Genomic DNA, 24,207 nt, shown 5'->3' with positions numbered 1-24,207 from the left:
TAAAAAAACGACCATGTATAGTAAGGCGTTTTTTATTGTATTAAAAAAAAACGACCATGTATAGTAAGGCGTTTTTTATTTAATTAAAAAAACGACCATGTATAGTAAGGCGTTTTTTATTTGATTAAAAAAACGACCATGTATAGTAAGGCGTTTTTTTATTGTATTAAAAAAACGACCATGTATAGTAAGGCGTTTTTTATTTTGTCAAAAAAACGACCATGTATAGTAAGGCGTTTTTTATTTTATTAAAAAAAACAACCATGTAAAGTAAGGCGTTTTTTATATTATTAAAAAAACGACCATGTATAGTGAGGCGTTTTTATTTAATTAAAAAAATGACCATGTATAGTAAGGCGTTTTTTATTTGATTAAAAAAACGACCATGTATAGTAAGGCGTTTTTTATTGTATTAAAAAAAAACGACCATGTATAGTAAGGCGTTTTTTATTTAATTAAAAAAACGACCATGTATAGTAAGGTTTTTTTTTTTTTCTTAAAAAACCCCCCGACCATGTATAGTAAGGCGTTTTTTATTTTGTCAAAAAACGACCATGTATAGTAAGGTGTTTTTTATTTTATTAAAAAAACGACCATGTATAGTAAGGCGTTTTTATTTTATTAAAAAAACGACCATGTATTGTAAGGCGTTTTTTTATTGTATTAAAAAAACGACCATGTATAGTAAGGCGTTTTTTATTTTATTTAAAAAAAAAACGACCATGTATAGTAAGGCGTTTTTTATTTTATGAAAAAAAAAACTACCATGTATAGTAAGGCGTTTTTTATTTTGTCAAAAAAACGACCATGTATAGTAAGGCGTTTTTTATTTAATTAAAAAAACGACCATGTATAGTAAGGCGTTTTTTATTGTATTAAAAAAACGACAATGTATAGTAAGGCGTTTTTTATTTTATTAAAAAAAACGACCATGCTAACAATGCAAAATGCCATTGATGGGCTAACAAATAGCATATTAAATAGGCGTTTTTTATTTTATTATTAAAAAAAACGACCATGTATAGTAAGGCATTTTTTAAATTATTAAAAAAACTACCATGTATAGTAAGGCGTTTTTTATTTTATTAAAAAAAACGACCATGTATAGTAAGGCGTTTTTTATTTTATTATTAAAAAAAACGACCATGTATAGTAAGGCATTTTTTATATTATTAAAAAAACTACCATGTATAGTAAAGCGTTTTTTATTTTGTCAAAAAAACAACCATGTATAGTAAGGCGTTTTTTATTTTATTAAAAAAACGACCAAGGCGTTTTTTATTTTCTTAAAAAAAAAAAAAACACGACCATGTATTGTAAGGCGTTTTTTATTTTATTAAAAAAAACAAACGACCATGTATAGTAAGGTTTTTTTTTTTTTCTTAAAAAACCCCCCGACCATGTATAGTAAGGCGTTTTTTATTTTGTCAAAAAACGACCATGTATAGTAAGGTGTTTTTTATTTTATTAAAAAAACGACCATGTATATTAAGGCGTTTTTTATTTTATTAAAAAAAACGACCATGTATAGTAAGGTGTTTTTTATTTTGTCAAAAAAACGACCATGTATAGTAAGGCGTTTTTATTTTATTAAAAAAAACGACCATGTATAGTAAGGTGTTTTTTATTTTGTCAAAAAAACGACCATGTATAGTAAGGCGTTTTTATTTTATTAAAAAAAACGACCATGTATAGTAAGGTGTTTTTTATTTTGTCAAAAAAACGACCATGTATAGTAAGGCGTTTTTATTTTATTAAAAAAAACGACCATGTATAGTAAGGCGTTTTTTTATTGTATTAAAAAAAACGACCATGTATAGTAAGGCGTTTTTTATTTTGTCAAAAAAACGACCATGTATAGTAAGGCGATTTTTATTTTGTCAAAAAAATGACCATGTATAGTAAGGCGTTTTTTATTTTGTCAAAAAAACGACCATGTATAGTAAGGCGTTTTTTATTTTATTAAAAAAAAACACCATGTATAGTAAGGCGTTTTTTATTTTATTAAATAAACGACCATGTATAGTAAGGCGTTTTTTATTTTGTCAAAAAAACGACCATGTATAGTAAGGCGTTTTTTATTTTATTAAAAAAACAACAACCATGTAAAGTAAGGCGTTTTTTATATTATTAAAAAAACGACCATGTATAGTAAGGCGTTTTTATTTTATTAAAAAAAACGACCATGTATAGTAAGGCGTTTTTTATTTGATTAAAAAAACGACCATGTATAGTAAGGCGTTTTTTATTGTATTAAAAAAAAACGACCATGTATAGTAAGGCGTTTTTTATTTAATTAAAAAAACGACCATGTATAGTAAGGCGTTTTTTATTTGATTAAAAAAACGACCATGTATAGTAAGGCGTTTTTTTATTGTATTAAAAAAACGACCATGTATAGTAAGGCGTTTTTTATTTTATTAAAAAAAACAACCATGTAAAGTAAGGAGTTTTTTATATTATTAAAAAAACGACCATGTATAGTGAGGCGTTTTTATTTAATTAAAAAAATGACCATGTATAGTAAGGCGTTTTTTATTTGATTAAAAAAACGACCATGTATATAGTAAGGCATCCCCCCCCCCCCCCCCAAAAAAAATAACCATGTATAGTAAGGCATTTTTTTTCTCCCAAAAAAACGACCATGTATAGTAAGGCTTTTTTTTTTCTCCCCAAAAAACGACCATGTATAGTAAGGCATTTTTTTTCTCCCAAAAAAACGACCATGTATAGTAAGGCATTTTTTTTTTCTCCCCCCAAAAAACGACCATGTACAGTAAGGCTTTTTTTTTTCTCCCAAAAAAACGACCATGTATATAGTAAGGCATTTTTTTTCTCCCCCCCAAAAAAATAACCATGTATAGTAAGGCATTTTTTTTCTCCCAAAAAAACGACCATGTATAGTAAGGCATTTTTTTTTTCTCCCCCAAAAAAACGACCATGTATAGTAAGGCTTTTTTTTTTCTCCCAAAAAAACGACCATGTATAGTAAGGCATTTTTTTTCTCCGAAAAAAAAAAACGACCATGTATAGTAAGGCTTTTTTTTTCTCTGAAAAAAACGACCATGTATAGTAAGGCATTTTTTTTCTCCCAAAAAAACGACCATGTATAGTAAGGCATTTTTTTTCTCCCAAAAAAACGGCCATGTATAGTAAGGCTTTTTTTTTTCTCCCAAAAAAACGACCATGTATAGTAAGGTGTTTTTTATTTTGTCAAAAAAACGACCATGTATAGTAAGGCGTTTTTATTTTATTAAAAAAAACGACCATGTATAGTAAGGTGTTTTTTATTTTGTCAAAAAAACGACCATGTATAGTAAGGCGTTTTTATTTTATTAAAAAAAACGACCATGTATAGTAAGGTGTTTTTTATTTTGTCAAAAAAACGACCATGTATAGTAAGGCGTTTTTATTTTATTAAAAAAAACGACCATGTATAGTAAGGCGTTTTTTTATTGTATTAAAAAAAACGACCATGTATAGTAAGGCGTTTTTTATTTTGTCAAAAAAACGACCATGTATAGTAAGGCGATTTTTATTTTGTCAAAAAAATGACCATGTATAGTAAGGCGTTTTTTATTTTGTCAAAAAAACGACCATGTATAGTAAGGCGTTTTTTATTTTATTAAAAAAAAACACCATGTATAGTAAGGCGTTTTTTATTTTATTAAATAAACGACCATGTATAGTAAGGCGTTTTTTATTTTGTCAAAAAAACGACCATGTATAGTAAGGCGTTTTTTATTTTATTAAAAAAACAACAACCATGTAAAGTAAGGCGTTTTTTATATTATTAAAAAAACGACCATGTATAGTAAGGCGTTTTTATTTTATTAAAAAAAACGACCATGTATAGTAAGGCGTTTTTTATTTGATTAAAAAAACGACCATGTATAGTAAGGCGTTTTTTATTGTATTAAAAAAAAACGACCATGTATAGTAAGGCGTTTTTTATTTAATTAAAAAAACGACCATGTATAGTAAGGCGTTTTTTATTTGATTAAAAAAACGACCATGTATAGTAAGGCGTTTTTTTATTGTATTAAAAAAACGACCATGTATAGTAAGGCGTTTTTTATTTTGTCAAAAAAACGACCATGTATAGTAAGGCGTTTTTTATTTTATTAAAAAAAACAACCATGTAAAGTAAGGAGTTTTTTATATTATTAAAAAAACGACCATGTATAGTGAGGCGTTTTTATTTAATTAAAAAAATGACCATGTATAGTAAGGCGTTTTTTATTTGATTAAAAAAACGACCATGTATATAGTAAGGCATTCCCCCCCCCCCCCCCCCCCCCCCCAAAAAAATAACCATGTATAGTAAGGCATTTTTTTTCTCCCAAAAAAACGACCATGTATAGTAAGGCTTCTTTTTTTTCTCCCCAAAAAACGACCATGTATAGTAAGGCATTTTTTTTCTCCCAAAAAAACGACCATGTATAGTAAGGCATTTTTTTTTTCTCCCCCCAAAAAACGACCATGTACAGTAAGGCTTTTTTTTTTCTCCCAAAAAAACGACCATGTATATAGTAAGGCATTTTTTTTCTCCCCCCCAAAAAAATAACCATGTATAGTAAGGCATTTTTTTTCTCCCAAAAAAACGACCATGTATAGTAAGGCATTTTTTTTTTCTCCCCCAAAAAAACGACCATGTATAGTAAGGCTTTTTTTTTTCTCCCAAAAAAACGACCATGTATAGTAAGGCATTTTTTTTCTCCGAAAAAAAAAAACGACCATGTATAGTAAGGCTTTTTTTTTCTCTGAAAAAAACGACCATGTATAGTAAGGCATTTTTTTTCTCCCAAAAAAACGACCATGTATAGTAAGGCATTTTTTTTCTCCCAAAAAAACGGCCATGTATAGTAAGGCTTTTTTTTTTCTCCCAAAAAAACGACCATGTATAGTAAGGCATTTTTTTTTTCTCCCCCAAAAAAACGACCATGTATAGTAAGGCTTTTTTTTTTCTCCCAAAAAAACGACCATGTATAGTAAGGCATTTTTTTTTTCCGAAAAAAAAAAACGACCATGTATAGTAAGGCTTTTTTTTTCTCTGAAAAAAACGACCATGTATAGTAAGGCATTTTTTTTCTCCCAAAAAAACGGCCATGTATAGTAAGGCTTTTTTTTTTCTCCCAAAAAAACGACCATGTATAGTAAGGCTTTTTTTTTCTCCCCAAAAAACGACCATGTATAGTAAGGCTTTTTTTCAGATGAAAAAACGACCATGTATAGTAAGGCTTTTTTTTCCGACAAAAAACGACCATGTATAGTAAGGCTTTTTTTTTCAGACAAAAAAAACGACCATGTATAGTAAGGCTTTTTTTTCCGACAAAAAAACGACCATGTATAGTAAGGCTTTTTTTTTTCTGACAAAAAAACGACCATGTATACTAAGGCTTTTTTTTTTCGACAAAAAAACGACCATGTATAGTAAGGCTTTTTTTTTTCTCCCCAAAAAACGACCATGTATAGTAAGGCTTTTTTTTTTCCGACAAAAAAACGACCATGTATAGTAAGGCTTTTTTTTCCGACAAAAAAACGACCATGTAAAGTAAGGCTTTTTTTTTCCCGACAAAAAAACGACCATGTATAGTAAGGCTTTTTTTTTTCTCCCCAAAAAAACGACCATGTATAGTAAGGCTTTTTTTCAGACGAAAAAACGACCATGTATAGTAAGGCTTTTTTTTCCGACAAAAAACGACCATGTATAGAAGGCTTTTTTTTTCCGACAAAAAAACGACCATGTATAGTAAGGCTTTTTTTTCCGACAAAAAAACGACCATGTAAAGTAAGGCTTTTTTTTTCCCGACAAAAAAACCACCATGTATAGTAAGGCTTTTTTTTCCGACAAAAAAACGACCATGTATAGTAAGGCGTTTTTTATTTTGTCAAAAAAACGACCATGTATAGTAAGGCGTTTTAATTTTATTAAAAAAAACGACCATGTATAGTAAGGCGTTTTTTATTTGATTAAAAAAAACGACCATGTATAGTAAGGCGTTTTTTATTGTATTAAAAAAACGACCATGTATAGTAAGGCGTTTTTTATTGTATTAAAAAAACGACCATGTATAGTAAGGCGTTTTTTATTTTATTAAAAAAAAACAACCATGTAAAGTAAGGCGTTTTTTATATTATTAAAAAAACGACCATGTATAGTAAGGCATTTTTTATTTAATTAAAAAAACGACCATGTATATAGTAAGGCGATTTTTATTTTGTCAAAAAAATGACCATGTATAGTAAGGCGTTTTTTATTTTGTCAAAAAAACGACCATGTATAGTAAGGCGTTTTTTATTTTATTAAAAAAAAACAACCATGTAAAGTAAGGCGTTTTTTATATTATTAAAAAACAACAACCATGTAAAGTAAGGCATTTTTTATATTATTAAAAAAACGACCATGTATAGTAAGGCGTTTTTATTTTATTAAAAAAACGACCATGTATAGTAAGGCGTTTTTTATTTAATTAAAAAAAAACGACCATGTATAGTAAGGCGTTTTTTATTTTATTAAATAAACGACCATGTATAGTAAGGCGTTTTTTATTTTGTCAAAAAAACGACCATGTATAGTAAGGCGTTTTTTATTTTATTAAAAAAAAACAACCATGTAAAGTAAGGCGTTTTTTATATTATTAAAAAACAACAACCATGTAAAGTAAGGCGTTTTTTATATTATTAAAAAAACGACCATGTATAGTAAGGCGTTTTTATTTTATTAAAAAAACGACCATGTATAGTAAGGCGTTTTTTATTGTATTAAAAAAAAACGACCATGTATAGTAAGGCGTTTTTTATTTTATTAAATAAACGACCATGTATAGTAAGGCGTTTTTTATTTTGTCAAAAAAACGACCATGTATAGTAAGGCGTTTTTTATTTTATTAAAAAAAAACAACCATGTAAAGTAAGGCGTTTTTTATATTATTAAAAAAACGACCATGTATAGTAAGGCGTTTTTTATTTTGTCAAAAAAACGACCATGTATAGTAAGGCGATTTTTATTTTGTCAAAAAAAATGACCATGTATAGTAAGGCGTTTTTTATTTTGTTAAAAAAAACACCATGTATAGTAAGGCGTTTTTTATTTTATTAAATAAACGACCATGTATAGTAAGGCGTTTTTTATTTTGTCAAAAAAACGACCATGTAAAGTAAGGCGTTTTTTATATTATTAAAAAAACGACCATGTATAGTAAGGCGTTTTTATTTTATTAAAAAAAACGACCATGTATAGTAAGGCGTTTTTTATTTGATTAAAAAAACGACCATGCATAATAAGGCGTTTTTTATTGTATTAAAAAAAACAACCATGTATAGTAAGGCGTTTTTTATTTTGTCAAAAAAACGACCATGTATAGTAAGGCGTTTTTTATTTTATTAAATAAACGACCATCTATAGTAAGGCGTTTTTTATTTTGTCAAAAAAACGACCATGTATAGTAAGGCGTTTTAATTTTATTAAAAAAAACGACCATGTATAGTAAGGCGTTTTTTATTTTATTAAAAAAAAACAACCATGTAAAGTAAGGCGTTTTTTATTTAATTAAAAAAACGACCATGTATAGTAAGGCGTTTTTTATTTTGTCAAAAAAACGACCATGTATAGTAAGGCGATTTTTATTTTGTCAAAAAAATGACCATGTATAGTAAGGCGTTTTTTATTTTGTCAAAAAAACGACCATGTATAGTAAGGCGTTTTTTATTTTATTAAAAAAAAACACCATGTATAGTAAGGCGTTTTTTATTTTATTAAATAAACGACCATGTATAGTAAGGCGTTTTTTATTTTGTCAAAAAAACGACCATGTAAAGTAAGGCGTTTTTTATATTATTAAAAAAACGACCATGTATAGTAAGGCGTTTTTATTTTATTAAAAAAAACGACCATGTATAGTAAGGCGTTTTTTATTTAACTAAAAAAATGACCATGTATAGTAAGGCGTTTTTTATTTGATTAAAAAAACGACCATGTATAGTAAGGCGTTTTTTATTGTATTAAAAAAAAACGACCATGTATAGTAAGGCGTTTTTTATTTAATTAAAAAAACGACCATGTATAGTAAGGCGTTTTTTATTTGATTAAAAAAACGACCATGTATAGTAAGGCGTTTTTTTATTGTATTAAAAAAACGACCATGTATAGTAAGGCGTTTTTTATTTTGTCAAAAAAACGACCATGTAAAGTAAGGCGTTTTTATTTTATTAAAAAAAACGACCATGTATAGTAAGGCGTTTTTATTTTATTAAAAAAAACGACCATGTATAGTAAGGCGTTTTTTATTTAATTAAAAAAATGACCATGTATAGTAAGGCGTTTTTTATTTGATTAAAAAAACGACCATGTATAGTAAGGCGTTTTTTATTGTATTAAAAAAACGACCATGTATAGTAAGGCGTTTTTTATTTTATTAAAAAAAAACAACCATGTAAAGTAAGGCGTTTTTTATATTATTAAAAAAACGACCATGTATAGTAAGGCGTTTTTTATTTAATTAAAAAAACGACCATGTATAGTAAGGCGTTTTTTATTTAATTAAAAAAATGACCATGTATAGTAAGGCGTTTTTTATTTGATTAAAAAAACGACCATGTATAGTAAGGCGTTTTTTATTGTATTAAAAAAAAACGACCATGTATAGTAAGGCGTTTTTTATTTAATTAAAAAAATGACCATGTATAGTAAGGCGTTTTTTATTTGATTAAAAAAACGACCATGTATAGTAAGGCGTTTTTTATTTAATTAAAAAAACGACCATGTATAGTAAGGCGTTTTTTATTTGATTAAAAAAACGACCATGTATAGTAAGGCGTTTTTTATTGTATTAAAAAAACGACCATGTATAGTAAGGCGTTTTTTATTTTGTCAAAAAAAACGACCGTGTATAGTAAGGCGTTTTTTATTTTATTAAAAAAACGACCATGTATAGTAAGCCGTTTTTTATTTTGTCAAAAAAAACGACCATGTATAGTAAGGCGTTTTTATTGTATTAAAAAAAAACGACCATGTATAGTAAGGCGTTTTTTATTTAATTAAAAAAACGACCATGTATAGTAAGGCGTTTTTTATTTGATTAAAAAAACGACCATGTATAGTAAGGCGTTTTTTATTGTATTAAAAAAACGACCATGTATAGTAAGGCGTTTTTTATTTTATTAAAAAAAAACAACCATGTAAAGTAAGGCGTTTTTTATATTATTAAAAAAACGACCATGTATAGTAAGGCGTTTTTTATTTAATTAAAAAAACGACCATGTATAGTAAGGCGTTTTTTATTTAATTAAAAAAATGACCATGTATAGTAAGGCGTTTTTTATTTGATTAAAAAAACGACCATGTATAGTAAGGCGTTTTTTATTGTATTAAAAAAAAACGACCATGTATAGTAAGGCGTTTTTTATTTAATTAAAAAAACGACCATGTATAGTAAGGCGTTTTTTATTTGATTAAAAAAACGACCATGTATAGTAAGGCATTTTTTATTTTATTAAAAAAACGACCATGTATAGTAAGCCGTTTTTTATTTAATTAAAAAAACGACCATGTATAGTAAGGCGTTTTTTATTTGATTAAAAAAACGACCATGGATAGTAAGGCGTTTTTTATTGTATTAAAAAAAAACGACCATGTATAGTAAGGCGTTTTTTATTTAATTAAAAAAACGACCATGTATAGTAAGGCGTTTTTTATTGTATTAACAAAAACGACCATGTATAGTAAGGCGTTTTTTATTTAATTAAAAAAACGACCATGTATAGTAAGGCGTTTTTTATTTGATTAAAAAAACGACGATGCATAGTAAGGCGTTTTTTATTGTATTAAAAAAAACAACCATGTATAGTAAGGCATTTTTTATTTTATTAAAAAAACGACCATGTATAGTAAGGCGTTTTTTATTTTGTCAAAAAAACGACCATGTATAGTAAGGCGTTTTAATTTTATTAAAAAAAACGACCATGTATAGTAAGGCGTTTTTTATTTTGTCAAAAAAACGACCATGTATAGTAAGGCATTTTAATTTTATTTAAAAAAAACGACCATGTATAGTAAGGCGTTTTTTATTTGATTAAAAAAAACGACCATGTATAGTAAGGCGTTTTTTATTGTATTAAAAAAAAACGACCATGTATAGAAAGGCGTTTTTTATTTAATTAAAAAAACGACCATGTATAGTAATGCGTTTTTTATTTAATTAAAAAAATGACCATGTATAGTAAGGCGTTTTTTATTTGATTAAAAAAACGACCATGTATAGTAAGGCGTTTTTTATTGTATTAAAAAAAAACGACCATGTATAGTAAGGCGTTTTTTATTTTATTAAATAAACGACCATGTATAGTAAGGCGTTTTTTATTTTGTCAAAAAAACGACCATGTATAGTAAGGCGTTTTAATTTTATTAAAAAAAACGACCATGTATAGTAAGGCGTTTTTTATTTGATTAAAAAAAACGACCATGTATAGTAAGGCGTTTTTTATTGTATTAAAAAAAAAACGACCATGTATAGAAAGGCGTTTTTTATTTAATTAAAAAAACGACCATGTATAGTAAGGCGTTTTTTATTGTATTAAAAAAACGACCATGTATAGTAAGGCGTTTTTTATTTTATTAAAAAAAAACGACCATGTAAAGTAAGGCGTTTTTTATATTATTAAAAAAACGACCATGTATAGTAAGGCGTTTTTTATTTAATTAAAAAAACGACCATGTATAGTAAGGCGTTTTTTATTTTGTCAAAAAAACGACCATGTATAGTAAGGCGATTTTTATTTTGTCAAAAAAATGACCATGTATAGTAAGGCGTTTTTTATTTTGTCAAAAAAACGACCATGTATAGTAAGGCGTTTTTTATTTTATTAAAAAAAAACAACCATGTAAAGTAAGGCGTTTTTTATATTATTAAAAAAACGACCATGTATAGTAAGGCGTTTTTATTTTATTAAAAAAAACGACCATGTATAGTAAGGCGTTTTTTATTTAATTAAAAAAATGACCATGTATAGTAAGGCGTTTTTTATTTGATTAAAAAAACGACCATGTATAGTAAGGCGTTTTTTATTGTATTAAAAAAAACAACCATGTAAAGTAAGGCGTTTTTTATATTATTAAAAAAACGACCATGTATAGTGAGGCGTTTTTATTTAATTAAAAAAATGACCATGTATAGTAAGGCGTTTTTTATTTGATTAAAAAAACGACCATGTATAGTAAGGCGTTTTTTATTGTATTTAAAAAAAAACGACCATGTATAGTAAGGCGTTTTTTATTTAATAAAAAAAACGACCATATATAGTAAGGCATTTTTTATTTTATTAAAAAAACGACCATGTATAGTAAGCCGTTTTTTATTTAATTAAAAAAACGACCATGTATAGTAAGGCGTTTTTTATTTGATTAAAAAAACGACCATGGATAGTAAGGCGTTTTTTATTGTATTAAAAAAAAACGACCATGTATAGTAAGGCGTTTTTTATTTTATTAAAAAAAAACACCATGTATAGTAAGGCGTTTTTTATTTTATTAAATAAACGACCATGTATAGTAAGGCGTTTTTTATTTTGTCAAAAAAACGACCATGTATAGTAAGGCGTTTTTCATTTTATTAAAAAAAAACAACCATGTAAAGTAAGGCGTTTTTTATATTATTAAAAAAACGACCATGTATAGTAAGGCGTTTTTATTTTATTAAAAAAAACGACCATGTATAGTAAGGCGTTTTTTATTTAATTAAAAACACGACCATGTATAGTAAGGCGTTTTTTATTGTATTAAAAAAAAACGACCATGTATAGTAAGGCGTTTTTTATTTAATTAAAAAAACGACCATGTATAGTAAGGCGTTTTTTATTTGATTAAAAAAACGACCATATATAGTAAGGCGTTTTTTTATTGTATTAAAAAAACGACCATGTATAGTAAGGCGTTTTTTATTTTGTCAAAAAAACGACCATGTATATATAGTAAGGCGTTTTTTATTTTATTAAAAAAAACAACCATGTAAAGTAAGGCGTTTTTTATATTATTAAAAAAACGACCATGTATAGTGAGGCGTTTTTATTTAATTTAAAAAATGACCATGTATAGTAAGGCGTTTTTTATTTGATTAAAAAAAAACGACCATGTATAGTAAGGCGTTTTTTATTGTATTAAAAAAAAACGACCATGTATAGTAAGGCGTTTTTTATTTTATTAAAAAAAAACACCATGTATAGTAAGGCGTTTTTTATTTTATTAAAAAAACGACCATGTATAGTAAGGCGTTTTTTATTTTGTCAAAAAAACGACCATGTATAGTAAGGCGTTTTTTATTTTATTAAAAAAAACAACCATGTAAAGTAAGGCGTTTTTTATATTATTAAAAAAACGACCATGTATAGTGAGGCGTTTTTATTTAATTAAAAAAATGACCATGTATAGTAAGGCGTTTTTTATTTGATTAAAAAAACGACCATGTATAGTAAGGCGTTTTTTATTTGATTAAAAAAACGACCATGCATAGTAAGGCGTTTTTTATTGTATTAAAAAAAACAACCATGTATAGTAAGGCATTTTTTATTTTATTAAAAAAACGACCATGTATAGTAAGGCGTTTTTTATTTTGTCAAAAAAACGACCATGTATAGTAAGGCGTTTTTATTTTATTAAAAAAAACGACCATGTATAGTAAGGCGTTTTTTATTTAATTAAAAAAACGACCATGTATAGTAAGGCGTTTTTTATTGTATTAAAAAAAAACGACCATGTATAGTAAGGCGTTTTTTATTTAATTAAAAAAACGACCATGTATAGTAAGGCGTTTTTTATTTGATTAAAAAAACGACCATATATAGTAAGGCGTTTTTTTATTGTATTAAAAAAACGACCATGTATAGTAAGGCGTTTTTTATTTTGTCAAAAAAACGACCATGTATAGTAAGGCGTTTTTTATTTTATTAAAAAAAACAACCATGTAAAGTAAGGCGTTTTTTATATTATTAAAAAAACGACCATGTATAGTGAGGCGTTTTTATTTAATTAAAAAAATGACCATGTATAGTAAGGCGTTTTTTATTTGATTAAAAAAACGACCATGGATAGTAAGGCGTTTTTTATTGTATTAAAAAAAAACGACCATGTATAGTAAGGCGTTTTTTATTTTATTAAAAAAAAACACCATGTATAGTAAGGCGTTTTTTATGTTATTAAATAAACGACCATGTATAGTAAGGCGTTTTTTATTTTATTAAAAAGAAACAACCATGTAAAGTAAGGCGTTTTTTATATTATTAAAAAAAACGACCATGTATAGTAAGGCGTTTTTATTTTATTAAAAAAAACGACCATGTATAGTAAGGCGTTTTTTATTTAATTAAAAAAATGACCATGTATAGTAAGGCGTTTTTTATTTGATTAAAAAAACGACCATGTATAGTAAGGCGTTTTTTATTGTATTAAAAAAAAACGACCATGTATAGTAAGGCGTTTTTTATTTAATTAAAAAAACGACCATGTATAGTAAGGCGTTTTTTATTTGATTAAAAAAACGACCATGTATAGTAAGGCGTTTTTTTATTGTATTAAAAAAACGACCATGTATAGTAAGGCGTTTTTTATTTTGTCAAAAAAACGACCATGTATAGTAAGGCGTTTTTTATTTTATTAAAAAAAACAACCATGTAAAGTAAGGCGTTTTTTATATTATTAAAAAAACGACCATGTATAGTGAGGCGTTTTTATTTAATTAAAAAAATGACCATGTATAGTAAGGCGTTTTTTATTTGATTAAAAAAAAACGACCATGTATAGTAAGGCGTTTTTTATTTAATTAAAAAAACGACCATGTATAGTAAGGCATTTTTTATTTTATTGAAAAAACGACCATGTATAGTAAGCCGTTTTTTATTTAATTAAAAAAACGACCATGTATAGTAAGGCGTTTTTTATTTGATTAAAAAAACGACCATGCATAGTAAGGCGTTTTTTATTGTATTAAAAAAAACAACCATGTATAGTAAGGCATTTTTTATTTTATTAAAAAAACGACCATGTATAGTAAGGCGTTTTTTATTTTGTCAAAAAAACGACCATGTATAGTAAGGCGTTTTTATTTTATTAAAAAAAAAAACACCATGTATAGTAAGGCGTTTTTTATTTTATTAAATAAACGACCATGTATAGTAAGGCGTTTTTTATTTTGTCAAAAAAACGACCATGTATAGTAAGGCATTTTAATTTTATTAAAAAAAACGACCATGTATAGTAAGGCGTTTTTTATTTGATTAAAAAAAACGACCATGTATAGTAAGGCGTTTTTTATTGTATTAAAAAAAAAACGACCATGTATAGAAAGGCGTTTTTTATTTAATTAAAAAAACGACCATGTATAGGAAGGCGTTTTTTATTGTATTAAAAAAACGACCATGTATAGTAAGGCGTTTTTTATTTTGTCAAAAAAACGACCATGTATATTAAGGCGTTTTTTATTTTATTAAATAAACGACCATGTATAGTAAGGCGTTTTTTATTTTGTCAAAAAAACGACCATGTATAGTAAGGCGTTTTAATTTTATTAAAAAAACGACCATGTATAGTAAGTCGTTTTTTATTGTATTAAAAAAACGACCATGTATAGTAAGGCGTTTTTTATTTTATTAAAAAAAAACAACCATGTAAAGTAAGGCGTTTTTTATATTATTAAAAAAACGACCATGTATAGTAAGGCGTTTTTTATTTAATTAAAAAAACGACCATGTATAGTAAGGCGTTTTTTATTTTGTCAAAAAAACGACCATGTATAGTAAGGCGATTTTTATTTTGTCAAAAAAAATGACCATGTATAGTAAGGCGTTTTTTATTTTGTCAAAAAAACGACCATGTATAGTAAGGCGTTTTTTATTTTATTAAAAAAAAACAACCATGTAAAGTAAGGCGTTTTTTATATTATTAAAAAAACGACCATGTATAGTAAGGCGTTTTTATTTTATTAAAAAAAACGACCATGTATAGTAAGGCGTTTTTTATTTAATTAAAAAAATGACCATGTATAGTAAGGCGTTTTTTATTTGATTAAAAAAACGACCATGTATAGTAAGGCGTTTTTTATTGTATTAAAAAAAAACGACCATGTATAGTAAGGCGTTTTTTATTTAATTAAAAAAACGACCATGTATAGTAAGGCGTTTTTTATTTGATTAAAAAAACGACCATGTATAGTAAGGCGTTTTTTTATTGTATTAAAAAAACGACCATGTATAGTAAGGCGTTTTTTATTTTGTCAAAAAAACGACCATGTATAGTAAGGCGTTTTTTATTTTATTAAAAAAAACAACCATGTAAAGTAAGGCGTTTTTTATATTATTAAAAAAACGACCATGTATAGTGAGGCGTTTTTATTTAATTAAAAAAATGACCATGTATAGTAAGGCGTTTTTTATTGTATTAAAAAAAAACGACCATGTATAGTAAGGCGTTTTTTATTTAATTAAAAAAACGACCATGTATAGTAAGGTTTTTTTTTTTTTCTTAAAAAAACCCCCGACCATGTATAGTAAGGCGTTTTTTATTTTGTCAAAAAACGACCATGTATAGTAAGGTGTTTTTTATTTTATTAAAAAAACGACCATGTATAGTAAGGCGTTTTTATTTTATTAAAAAAACGACCATGTATTGTAAGGCGTTTTTTTATTGTATTAAAAAAACGACCATGTATAGTAAGGCGTTTTTTATTTTATTTAAAAAAAAAACGACCATGTATAGTAAGGCGTTTTTTATTTTATGAAAAAAAAAACTACCATGTATAGTAAGGCGTTTTTTATTTTGTCAAAAAAACGACCATGTATAGTAAGGCGTTTTTTATTTAATTAAAAAAACGACCATGTATAGTAAGGCGTTTTTTATTGTATTAAAAAAACGACAATGTATAGTAAGGCGTTTTTTATTTTATTAAAAAAAACGACCATGCTAACAATGCAAAATGCCATTGATGGGCTAACAAATAGCATATTAAATAGGCGTTTTTTATTTTATTATTAAAAAAAACGACCATGTATAGTAAGGCATTTTTTAAATTATTAAAAAAACTACCATGTATAGTAAGGCGTTTTTTATTTTATTAAAAAAAACGACCATGTATAGTAAGGCGTTTTTTATTTTATTATTAAAAAAAACGACCATGTATAGTAAGGCATTTTTTATATTATTAAAAAAACTACCATGTATAGTAAAGCGTTTTTTATTTTGTCAAAAAAACAACCATGTATAGTAAGGCGTTTTTTATTTTATTAAAAAAACGACCAAGGCGTTTTTTATTTTCTTAAAAAAAAAAAAAACACGACCATGTATTGTAAGGCGTTTTTTATTTTATTAAAAAAAACAAACGACCATGTATAGTAAGGTTTTTTTTTTTTTCTTAAAAAACCCCCCGACCATGTATAGTAAGGCGTTTTTTATTTTGTCAAAAAACGACCATGTATAGTAAGGTGTTTTTTATTTTATTAAAAAAACGACCATGTATATTAAGGCGTTTTTTATTTTATTAAAAAAAACGACCATGTATAGTAAGGTGTTTTTTATTTTGTCAAAAAAACGACCATGTATAGTAAGGCGTTTTTATTTTATTAAAAAAAACGACCATGTATAGTAAGGTGTTTTTTATTTTGTCAAAAAAACGACCATGTATAGTAAGGCGTTTTTATTTTATTAAAAAAAACGACCATGTATAGTAAGGTGTTTTTTATTTTGTCAAAAAAACGACCATGTATAGTAAGGCGTTTTTATTTTATTAAAAAAAACGACCATGTATAGTAAGGCGTTTTTTTATTGTATTAAAAAAAACGACCATGTATAGTAAGGCGTTTTTTATTTTATTAAAAAAAAAAAAAAAGAGAGACTGCAACTGCCCCCTATCCTCAACGCACCCGACGTTGGATTAGAACCCGTGACCCACGGGGTGGCAAACGGAAACCTTGCCGCTGGACCAGTGTGGCACCGGGTGCCTCTGGTCTCTGCGCACTTTTGTCTTTTGTTTCCTAACAGTAGCGCCCCCCTCGCCTGAAAAATATGATTGTTCCACATAATTGGACGCAGAGCGGCGATCACCCTTACCGTACCGCTCGCCGAGTGGTTAGGTACGCAGCTTGCGAACCCTGAGGTCCAGAGTACGAATCTCACCATGTGAAAAGTAAATGTCTATGTATTGCGTGCAACTAACCTGGTTTCACTGCGTGTACTGTGCTCGCTGTCGTAACGATCAATGTGATTCTCCCTCCAGGATATAAAACAATGCTCTAGATGTGAAAGTAACGGTCACGCTTTTCTCTCTGTGCAATTAACACACAATTACAAATAAAAACTATGAGTAACATTTCCTTAAAAAGGTTGTTTTGTTTTTAAACAGTTATTTAGTGTAAAGTGATGCATCATCCTAAAAGTGTCTTCACACAAATGGACATCATTAACAATCTTTGTATCAAACTGTTCACCCTTCACATTTATCAGCAGTAGCTCTGAGTCTACAAAATGGCAACCACCTGGTCACCAAATCATCTCCTGAGCCAAAAAGTGAAATTGTTTTTGGACCATTGCAACTGAAGGGACTTGAAATGTAGGGCCCCAACCTCAGCTTGAGGGTCACTTGAGTGTAGCCACAGGCACCTGAAGCACACAGACAGCAGGCGGCAGCAGAAGCGCCAGCAGCAGTTTGGGGTCCTGTAGTGACCAACAATCCCTGGCATGAGTGGAGGAAGAACTCAGACCACACACACACACACCAACAACAAAATTAAAAAAAAAAAAGCACACACACCAACAACAAAATAAAAAAAATAAAAAAAGAATCACTTTAGTCAGGTTACTTTACATCTGTGTCAGGCTCTGTACTTTTCTTTACAGTACACATTACTACTCCCCCCCACCCGAAAGTAAAGATTTGTTTTTTTTTAAGGGGGCGGGGGGTATTGTGAAAAATGCCATAAATGTTTAATATTTCATTCTGCATGTTTAATGCTTTATTGTACAACAGGCTTGGCAAAATGTAGTGCAACACGACATATTTGTAGTCATTAAATGCATATACTCTCCAATCTCTCAAAAGGACAACTTGCAATGTTAAATTGTTAATTCAAGCAAAACAAAAAAAAGGGGGAGCTTCTGTTCCACTTGGAATTTAAAAAAAAAAAAAAAAAAAAAAACCTGTTGAAAATAACATTTCATAGCGTATTCCACAAACAGACTTCATTATCATTTTTGATTGGAAGCACAGCTCAGGACAAAAAGGACAAGCATGCAGTCATCTTAAATGAGTTTGCAGCATCCACAAGCACCTTTGGGAACACGGTGTGGGGGGGAACTCATGAATGTGTTGTCATCCATGTTGACGCACAACATTTGCACATTCAACTCCAGAGCAATGTAGCCGTTCATCTTGAGCTCCAGGCTGTTTGTGTACATTTCTTCTTCAGCCTGAAACATCGAGAAAGGTTTTTGTTTATGTTGCTCAATATGATGTAGTCCTCACACAAAGACCACACTACAAACAAACAAAATATTACTTCCCCCCCCCCCCCTCCTGTTCATGTTTATTTGTTCTTTTGTCACTGCTGTGGTTCGACTTGACTCTGGCTCCCCCCTGCAAGAACAAGTCAAATGCATTGTCTAGTCCTTTATTCACAAAAACAATCTCAAAGAGTTTCCTAGCTGGCCAAAAGGTTTACGGCACCACCCAACCTAAACCCCATATGACAAAACCTTGTTCTCTTACCAATAGTGGATCAACTAACGTACAACTCAGTAAGGTGTTTTGCCCCTATAATCCAAAACAATACATTTTGTTAACCTGGATTTTTGGCACATCGCCCAATATGCACACTGCATTAAGAAAATGTAAAAATCAGTTGTGAGCAGGTCACTTAAATGTGTTCATGTACTCATTACCTTGGTCCAGGTCCTCTTCTACGACCTGGTGCTGAGACAACCCTGAAACAGACAAAAATTGTGTTGATCAATATGGACTCCTGCCTCAAATCCTACCGACACTGTGTACCCCAGCTTTCAACTTGCCATCAAACCAACAAAACGCTGCTCTGGATCCAGACAAGGCAAACAACAACAGACCATCTTCAGCAAGATCTTGCAAACAACTTGACTGCACTGGCATGTAACAGCCATCAGCTCTCCCAACATTTTCTCCATACCTGTCCTGATTGCAATCAGACCTTTCTAAGAAAACAACTAAGGCATGCCACAAAGCACCATATTCTGCCCCCTCCTGGTCACAATTCACATGCACCCCCAGACAGTTTATGCACCAACAAACATCTCGTGTCAAGTCGTGTCATTTATTGTGCCACGTTTCCTAAATTGATGGGGAAAGCATACAAATTCATCAGTTGTGTGCCAACTTCATTTGTGTTTGTACATATTACCCTCTTGCGTTTGATCCATCGCTGCCTCTGCAACACAAGAACAGCAAACTTCATGAAGACCTACCAACATTTACAAAATCCCAGATGACCACAATTAAAAAAAAAAAAAAAGAAAAGAAAAAAAAGCCAATCATTTAACTTAAGAGTAAATTTGTAAATAAAATGAACAGGTAAAAACACTGCACATTATCTGTGCGTAAAAAAATAAAACCAAGCACAATGTATTTGAAAAGAGGTTCTTCAAATGGGTGTCTGTGAGATTTTAAAATGTATATTTAAAAAAAAAAAATAGCATCAATGCAAAAATAAAAGCTTGATCACAGCAGAACATCCTCAGTGAAACAAAAGCCCAATGTCTCCCTAAATATGCACTCAGTTCAGTGCAACAATATAATATTCAGTACTGACAGTTACTAATGTCAGTCTTCTTAATCATTAATTTTTTTTAATTGAGATTCGCAGATTTGTACTATGATCCCAAAGGAGGGCACCTTATTGGTGTACAAAACTATTTTCAATAACGTTAATTATATTCTTTGTTATGTCTTTTTGTCTTAGTTTTACAGATATGATTATAAATGGAGTTGCAAAGTTAACACCAGACTGACGGCACAGAACTGAGATATATAAAATCCAAAACGCTTTGCACTAATTAGGGGGTACTTGGCTTAAAGAAAAAAAATAAATAAATAAAAAAAATAAATAAAAATAATTCACATCTGAAAAAAGGTTGAGAATCACTATTAGAATTGTTTTTTTGTTTTTTTTACACATACAGCAAAACTATAAGTGCCCTCCAAAAATGAAAGGGGGGCGAATGGGATTAAGAGCTATACAATATACAGTACCACAAACCTTTCCTTGAACACTGCTCCTGTTCCTCTGATGGTAAAACACCTACAAAAAGCACAAAACCACTGTGGAAAAACAATGACAAACAGCTTCCAGTCAATCTAGTACTGGCTTTTAGCGTAAAAAAAAAAAAAACCCGGTCGCCATCTTGCTGCGAGGCATGTGGTCATTTAGTGCACCTGTTGACACCACTCCCAATGCCACACGTCTCCAATTATCTGGACGCCTGAAACAAAAATGAAGCCCAAACAGCACATTTATTCACACGTTGCACACATTTATTCCCCTGCCTTCACTCGCTATGGGAAAGATGGACCTTACCACTCGGAAACTTCAAATTACGACCGAGTTCTGTCCATATACTTTTGTTATAGCTAAAAAAAATAAATAAAAACAAACAAAAAAAAAATACAGCAGCATGTACTATTTTTCTCGTAAAACCGAACAATTACGGCAAATGAGTCGTAAAGGACAGGACATAATTTCGTATGCTACATAATTGTGTAGAACCTGCTACCGGAAGTTAACGCCTTTGTAAATGTTAATAGTTCTTGCCATTCACGAATCCTTCTGCGCTCTCCGCCATGTTGAAACTTGAATAGTTCTCTGAACTCGGAAACTCTGGTGTTCAAATGCAATTTCCTACTCGACATGTATTTACAATAATTACGATAACACATGATGATGACGGCAGCTGACGGGCGCTAAAACAAAAACACCTCAGTAAGCATCCATGTGCGCTAGCCTACGACAGCAATTCAATTACGACACCACTTCCGGGTCACTTCCTGTCAACATTTCCCGCCAACAGGTAGACTTCATCGGAACCGCCCTGCAGCTTCCGGCGAGGGCTATCGCCACCTTGTGGCAAGAAAACAGCATTACATTTACGAAGGACCGGCTGGACGATTTTGAAAATTCACTCAAGAAATATATAAAAATGAAAACAAAAACAAATAAAAATACATTATGTGTGTGTGTGTGTATATATATATATATATATATATATATATATATATATATATATATATATATATATATATATGCATTGCTTCTCATTCTCTTTTCTCTTACGCCCCTAAAGCTGAACATATTTTTGCGCCGCCCTCACTCTCTACCGCCGCTATAAATAGCATCGTTCGTTTGTACACGCACATTATACAAGTACTACCCAAGCAGCTGGGTGCGGCGCGACACGACGCGTATTATTTTGCTTTAAAACGAAACCGGAAGTAAGCGACGAATGTTCTCTTGATTCATTTGTTTCGTGAAGCTACGTGGACAGTTTTCACCAATGAGAGAGCTTTGAGACGATACGTCCGAGGAATGGACCAATAGCGTTGCGAGTCGTGGTGCTCCGGCGCAAGAATGCATTTCGTCAACAAACCGTAGCTTGTGGTTTCGTATCAGCTGGAGCTGTCAGCACTCGGCAGTGTACCTGTCTTTTTCGGTGACCCAGGTAAGCCACACGTTACATAATTTATATCGTAATTAGTTAACTACTCTTAAAGAGCTTTATGTAGACTATAGGACAACGAAACGCCCTCGTTTTTCATCCAAAATGGCGATTTGTCATTTTCTTAACCATGTAAACGTCTCGATTTGTAAGAACGTTTGAAAAAAAACTGTCCAAACTGTTAGCTATAACTCTTCAACTCGAACGCTATTAGGCACACGCTTTAAACCCTTTGCAAATGTTTTCATGTGTTACTAACAAAGTTATCAACATCCGCTAAAGGTGCCCAACAAAAGCAGTCATGGCAACAGTGCAGTGTTTGTTGCTGCTCGCCTTTCACATCTTGCTCATTTCCGAGTTCATATTGGCCAAGAGGGACTACTATGACATCCTGGGGGTGCCCAGAGACGCCTCCGACCGCCAGATCAAGAAGGCCTTCCATAAGCTGGCTCTCAAGTACCACCCGGACCGCAACAAGGGCCCGGACGCCGAGGGCAGGTTCAGAGAAATAGCTGAGGGTAAGTGACTCTCTTTGCATTCCAAGTAGGATCAGGAATGTTTGAGTCTCTTTGAAAAGTACCTTGTTTTTGGTTGGTTGGTGTGATGTGACAACTTTGCAAACTTCAGACCTGCTTGATTAGAGGCACATTTGTGGAAAGAGGCATTTAATAAAATAGACATTTTTTTTTTAGAATTTCAAAGCTTGTATACAAGCAATTAAAAGGTCAATTTTCCCTTTGTCTGACCTCAGCGTACGAGACGTTATCAGACGACAAGAGACGGCGAGAGTACGACCAGTTTGGCCACGGCCCGTCGAGGCACGGCGGCAGCGGTGGAGGAGGCGCCAACTACAACTTTCGGCAGCACTACCGGTCGTTCAACATGGACGACATCTTCAAGGACTTTGACCTTTTTGGTCAGCAGCAACACTTCCACTCCCATCATCAAGCCCATCAGAAGAGGTTCTTCCGGGAGGCCACAGGGAACCAACAGAGGCGGTCCTTTGGAGGAGGGGGTGCTGGACTGTTTGATGACATGTTTGAGGACTTGGAGAAGATGTTCTCCTTTAACGCACACACTACCAGGAGTGACGGCAGATTCCAGCGCTCAACCAAGCAGCACTGCAGGACAGTGACGCAGAGAAGGGGCAACATGGTGACCACCTTCACTGACTGCTCCTGAGGGGGCCTCAGGATATTGCTGGATTTGGTTTGGAAATTGAATACTAATTTATCACGTTTTTTTTGGTGATTTTGAGTGTAAGATTTGTATTCAAGGAACAAAGTGGGCTTTCAGTCACTTCCAATTAGGTCAGCTTGTTTACTTGCTCAGGAATCGACATAAGCTCGTGCATTCTTGGCTTCAACAAGCTGCACTGGGGTATTATTCTTTGAACAAGCCAGGACTGAATAAGGAAAAAGAAAACAAGCACTTATGTTATACTTTGCTGGAGATGTTTTTCATGTTAAAACGAAAACCTCAAATGACCCATGTGCAATATTCAGCACTTTTTGCTCTTCACGTTGCCTATAATGCATAGACAGTGCTGTTTGAATAATCATTGTCTAAATGTCTGCACTTTTCGTGTGTGTGTGTGTGTGTGTTGATTGATTGGACAATGTTTGAAAATGGAATAAAAAAAAAAAAGTTGCAACAGGACAGCTTATGACTTAGTGTGTGTGTCAAGATTTGCTAATTAGGGGTGGGAGAAAAAATAGATATTGCAATATATTGTTGCGCTCTCTGTTGCAATAAATTATTGATACACTGACGATATCAATATAATGTGTCCTGTTGTGCAGTGTTGTTATAAATGTTTATGCACTTTAATTTGTCTCACTTTACAATGTTTACAGTGAAAAGACTAAGAGGCAGTGAGGCACGAGGCAGAACTTTGTACATTGTACAAAGTTTTGGCATTGAATAAATGCATAATTAGACATTTTCCTTTTTATGGCCATTTGTTGGCTTTTCAAGTCACATATCGTGATATAGTGCTAAACTTGTTTTGACAATATACCAAAAATCATAGATATCGTGTATCGTGATATTATCGATATTGCGAGCAAAATATCGTCACAGTATCGAATCGTGGTTTACCCGTATCGTCCCACCCCAATTGCTAATGAACTTGCGAGAGGCCTCATGAGGCCTTAGTACAATTTTTGACCATATTTACTAAGGAAAATTGGTCGGGTTCAGGTTGTCAAATGGGCCCATTCAACCTTCTTTTAGTTACCATACTGTTCCGGTTAGATGCGGATTTCACTCTGTATCTAAATCTGATTAAGTTGGCTTCGGGCAGTAGGCTGGGTACACTCTGAACTGGTTGCCAGGGCACACACAGACGAACAACCATACATCCTCACGATCACACCTTCGGACAAATCAGAGCACCCGATTAACCTGCTATGCATGTCTTTGGAATGTGAGAGGAGACGGGAGCGCACAGAGAAGACCTACACAGGCACAGGGAGAACATGCAAATTCCA

At 30.8% G+C, this 24,207-nt stretch overlaps 2 protein-coding genes across 8 annotated transcripts; one reads left to right on the top strand and one right to left on the bottom strand.

Moving 5' to 3' along the window:
* Positions 1 to 17,961: 17,961 nt before the first annotated feature.
* LOC144003631 (uncharacterized) lies at positions 17,962 to 21,185 on the bottom strand. Of its 7 annotated transcripts, none has more exons than XM_077500091.1 (7): positions 20,815 to 21,185; positions 20,439 to 20,485; positions 20,263 to 20,304; positions 19,408 to 19,467; positions 19,043 to 19,181; positions 18,914 to 18,958; positions 17,962 to 18,445 (listed from the first exon to the last, which is right to left on the bottom strand). In XM_077500091.1, the coding sequence occupies exons 1-7, from the start codon at positions 20,843 to 20,845 to the stop codon at positions 18,441 to 18,443; spliced, it is 369 nt and encodes a 122-aa protein (XP_077356217.1). In that variant the 5' UTR covers positions 20,846 to 21,185; the 3' UTR covers positions 17,962 to 18,440. The 7 variants fall into 7 exon arrangements, 5 of the variants coding, with proteins under 5 accessions (XP_077356217.1, XP_077356218.1, XP_077356219.1 ...); XM_077500092.1 differs by having other exon boundaries at positions 18,917 to 18,958; XM_077500093.1 differs by having other exon boundaries at positions 19,408 to 19,434.
* A 248-nt stretch (positions 21,186 to 21,433) lies between these two features.
* LOC144004201 (dnaJ homolog subfamily B member 9-like) lies at positions 21,434 to 23,140 on the top strand. Its single transcript, XM_077501225.1, has 3 exons — positions 21,434 to 21,718; positions 21,998 to 22,233; positions 22,467 to 23,140. The coding sequence occupies exons 2-3, from the start codon at positions 22,017 to 22,019 to the stop codon at positions 22,895 to 22,897; spliced, it is 648 nt and encodes a 215-aa protein (XP_077357351.1). The 5' UTR covers positions 21,434 to 21,718; positions 21,998 to 22,016; the 3' UTR covers positions 22,898 to 23,140.
* The last annotated feature ends 1,067 nt before the right edge of the window (positions 23,141 to 24,207 follow it).

This window comes from Festucalex cinctus, chromosome 16, assembly GCF_051991245.1.
Source record: "Festucalex cinctus isolate MCC-2025b chromosome 16, RoL_Fcin_1.0, whole genome shotgun sequence".
In the NCBI taxonomy this organism is placed as follows: domain Eukaryota; kingdom Metazoa; phylum Chordata; class Actinopteri; order Syngnathiformes; family Syngnathidae; genus Festucalex; species Festucalex cinctus.
Note: the sequence above shows the minus strand (reverse complement) of the source record. Positions and strands in the feature narration are given on the sequence as shown.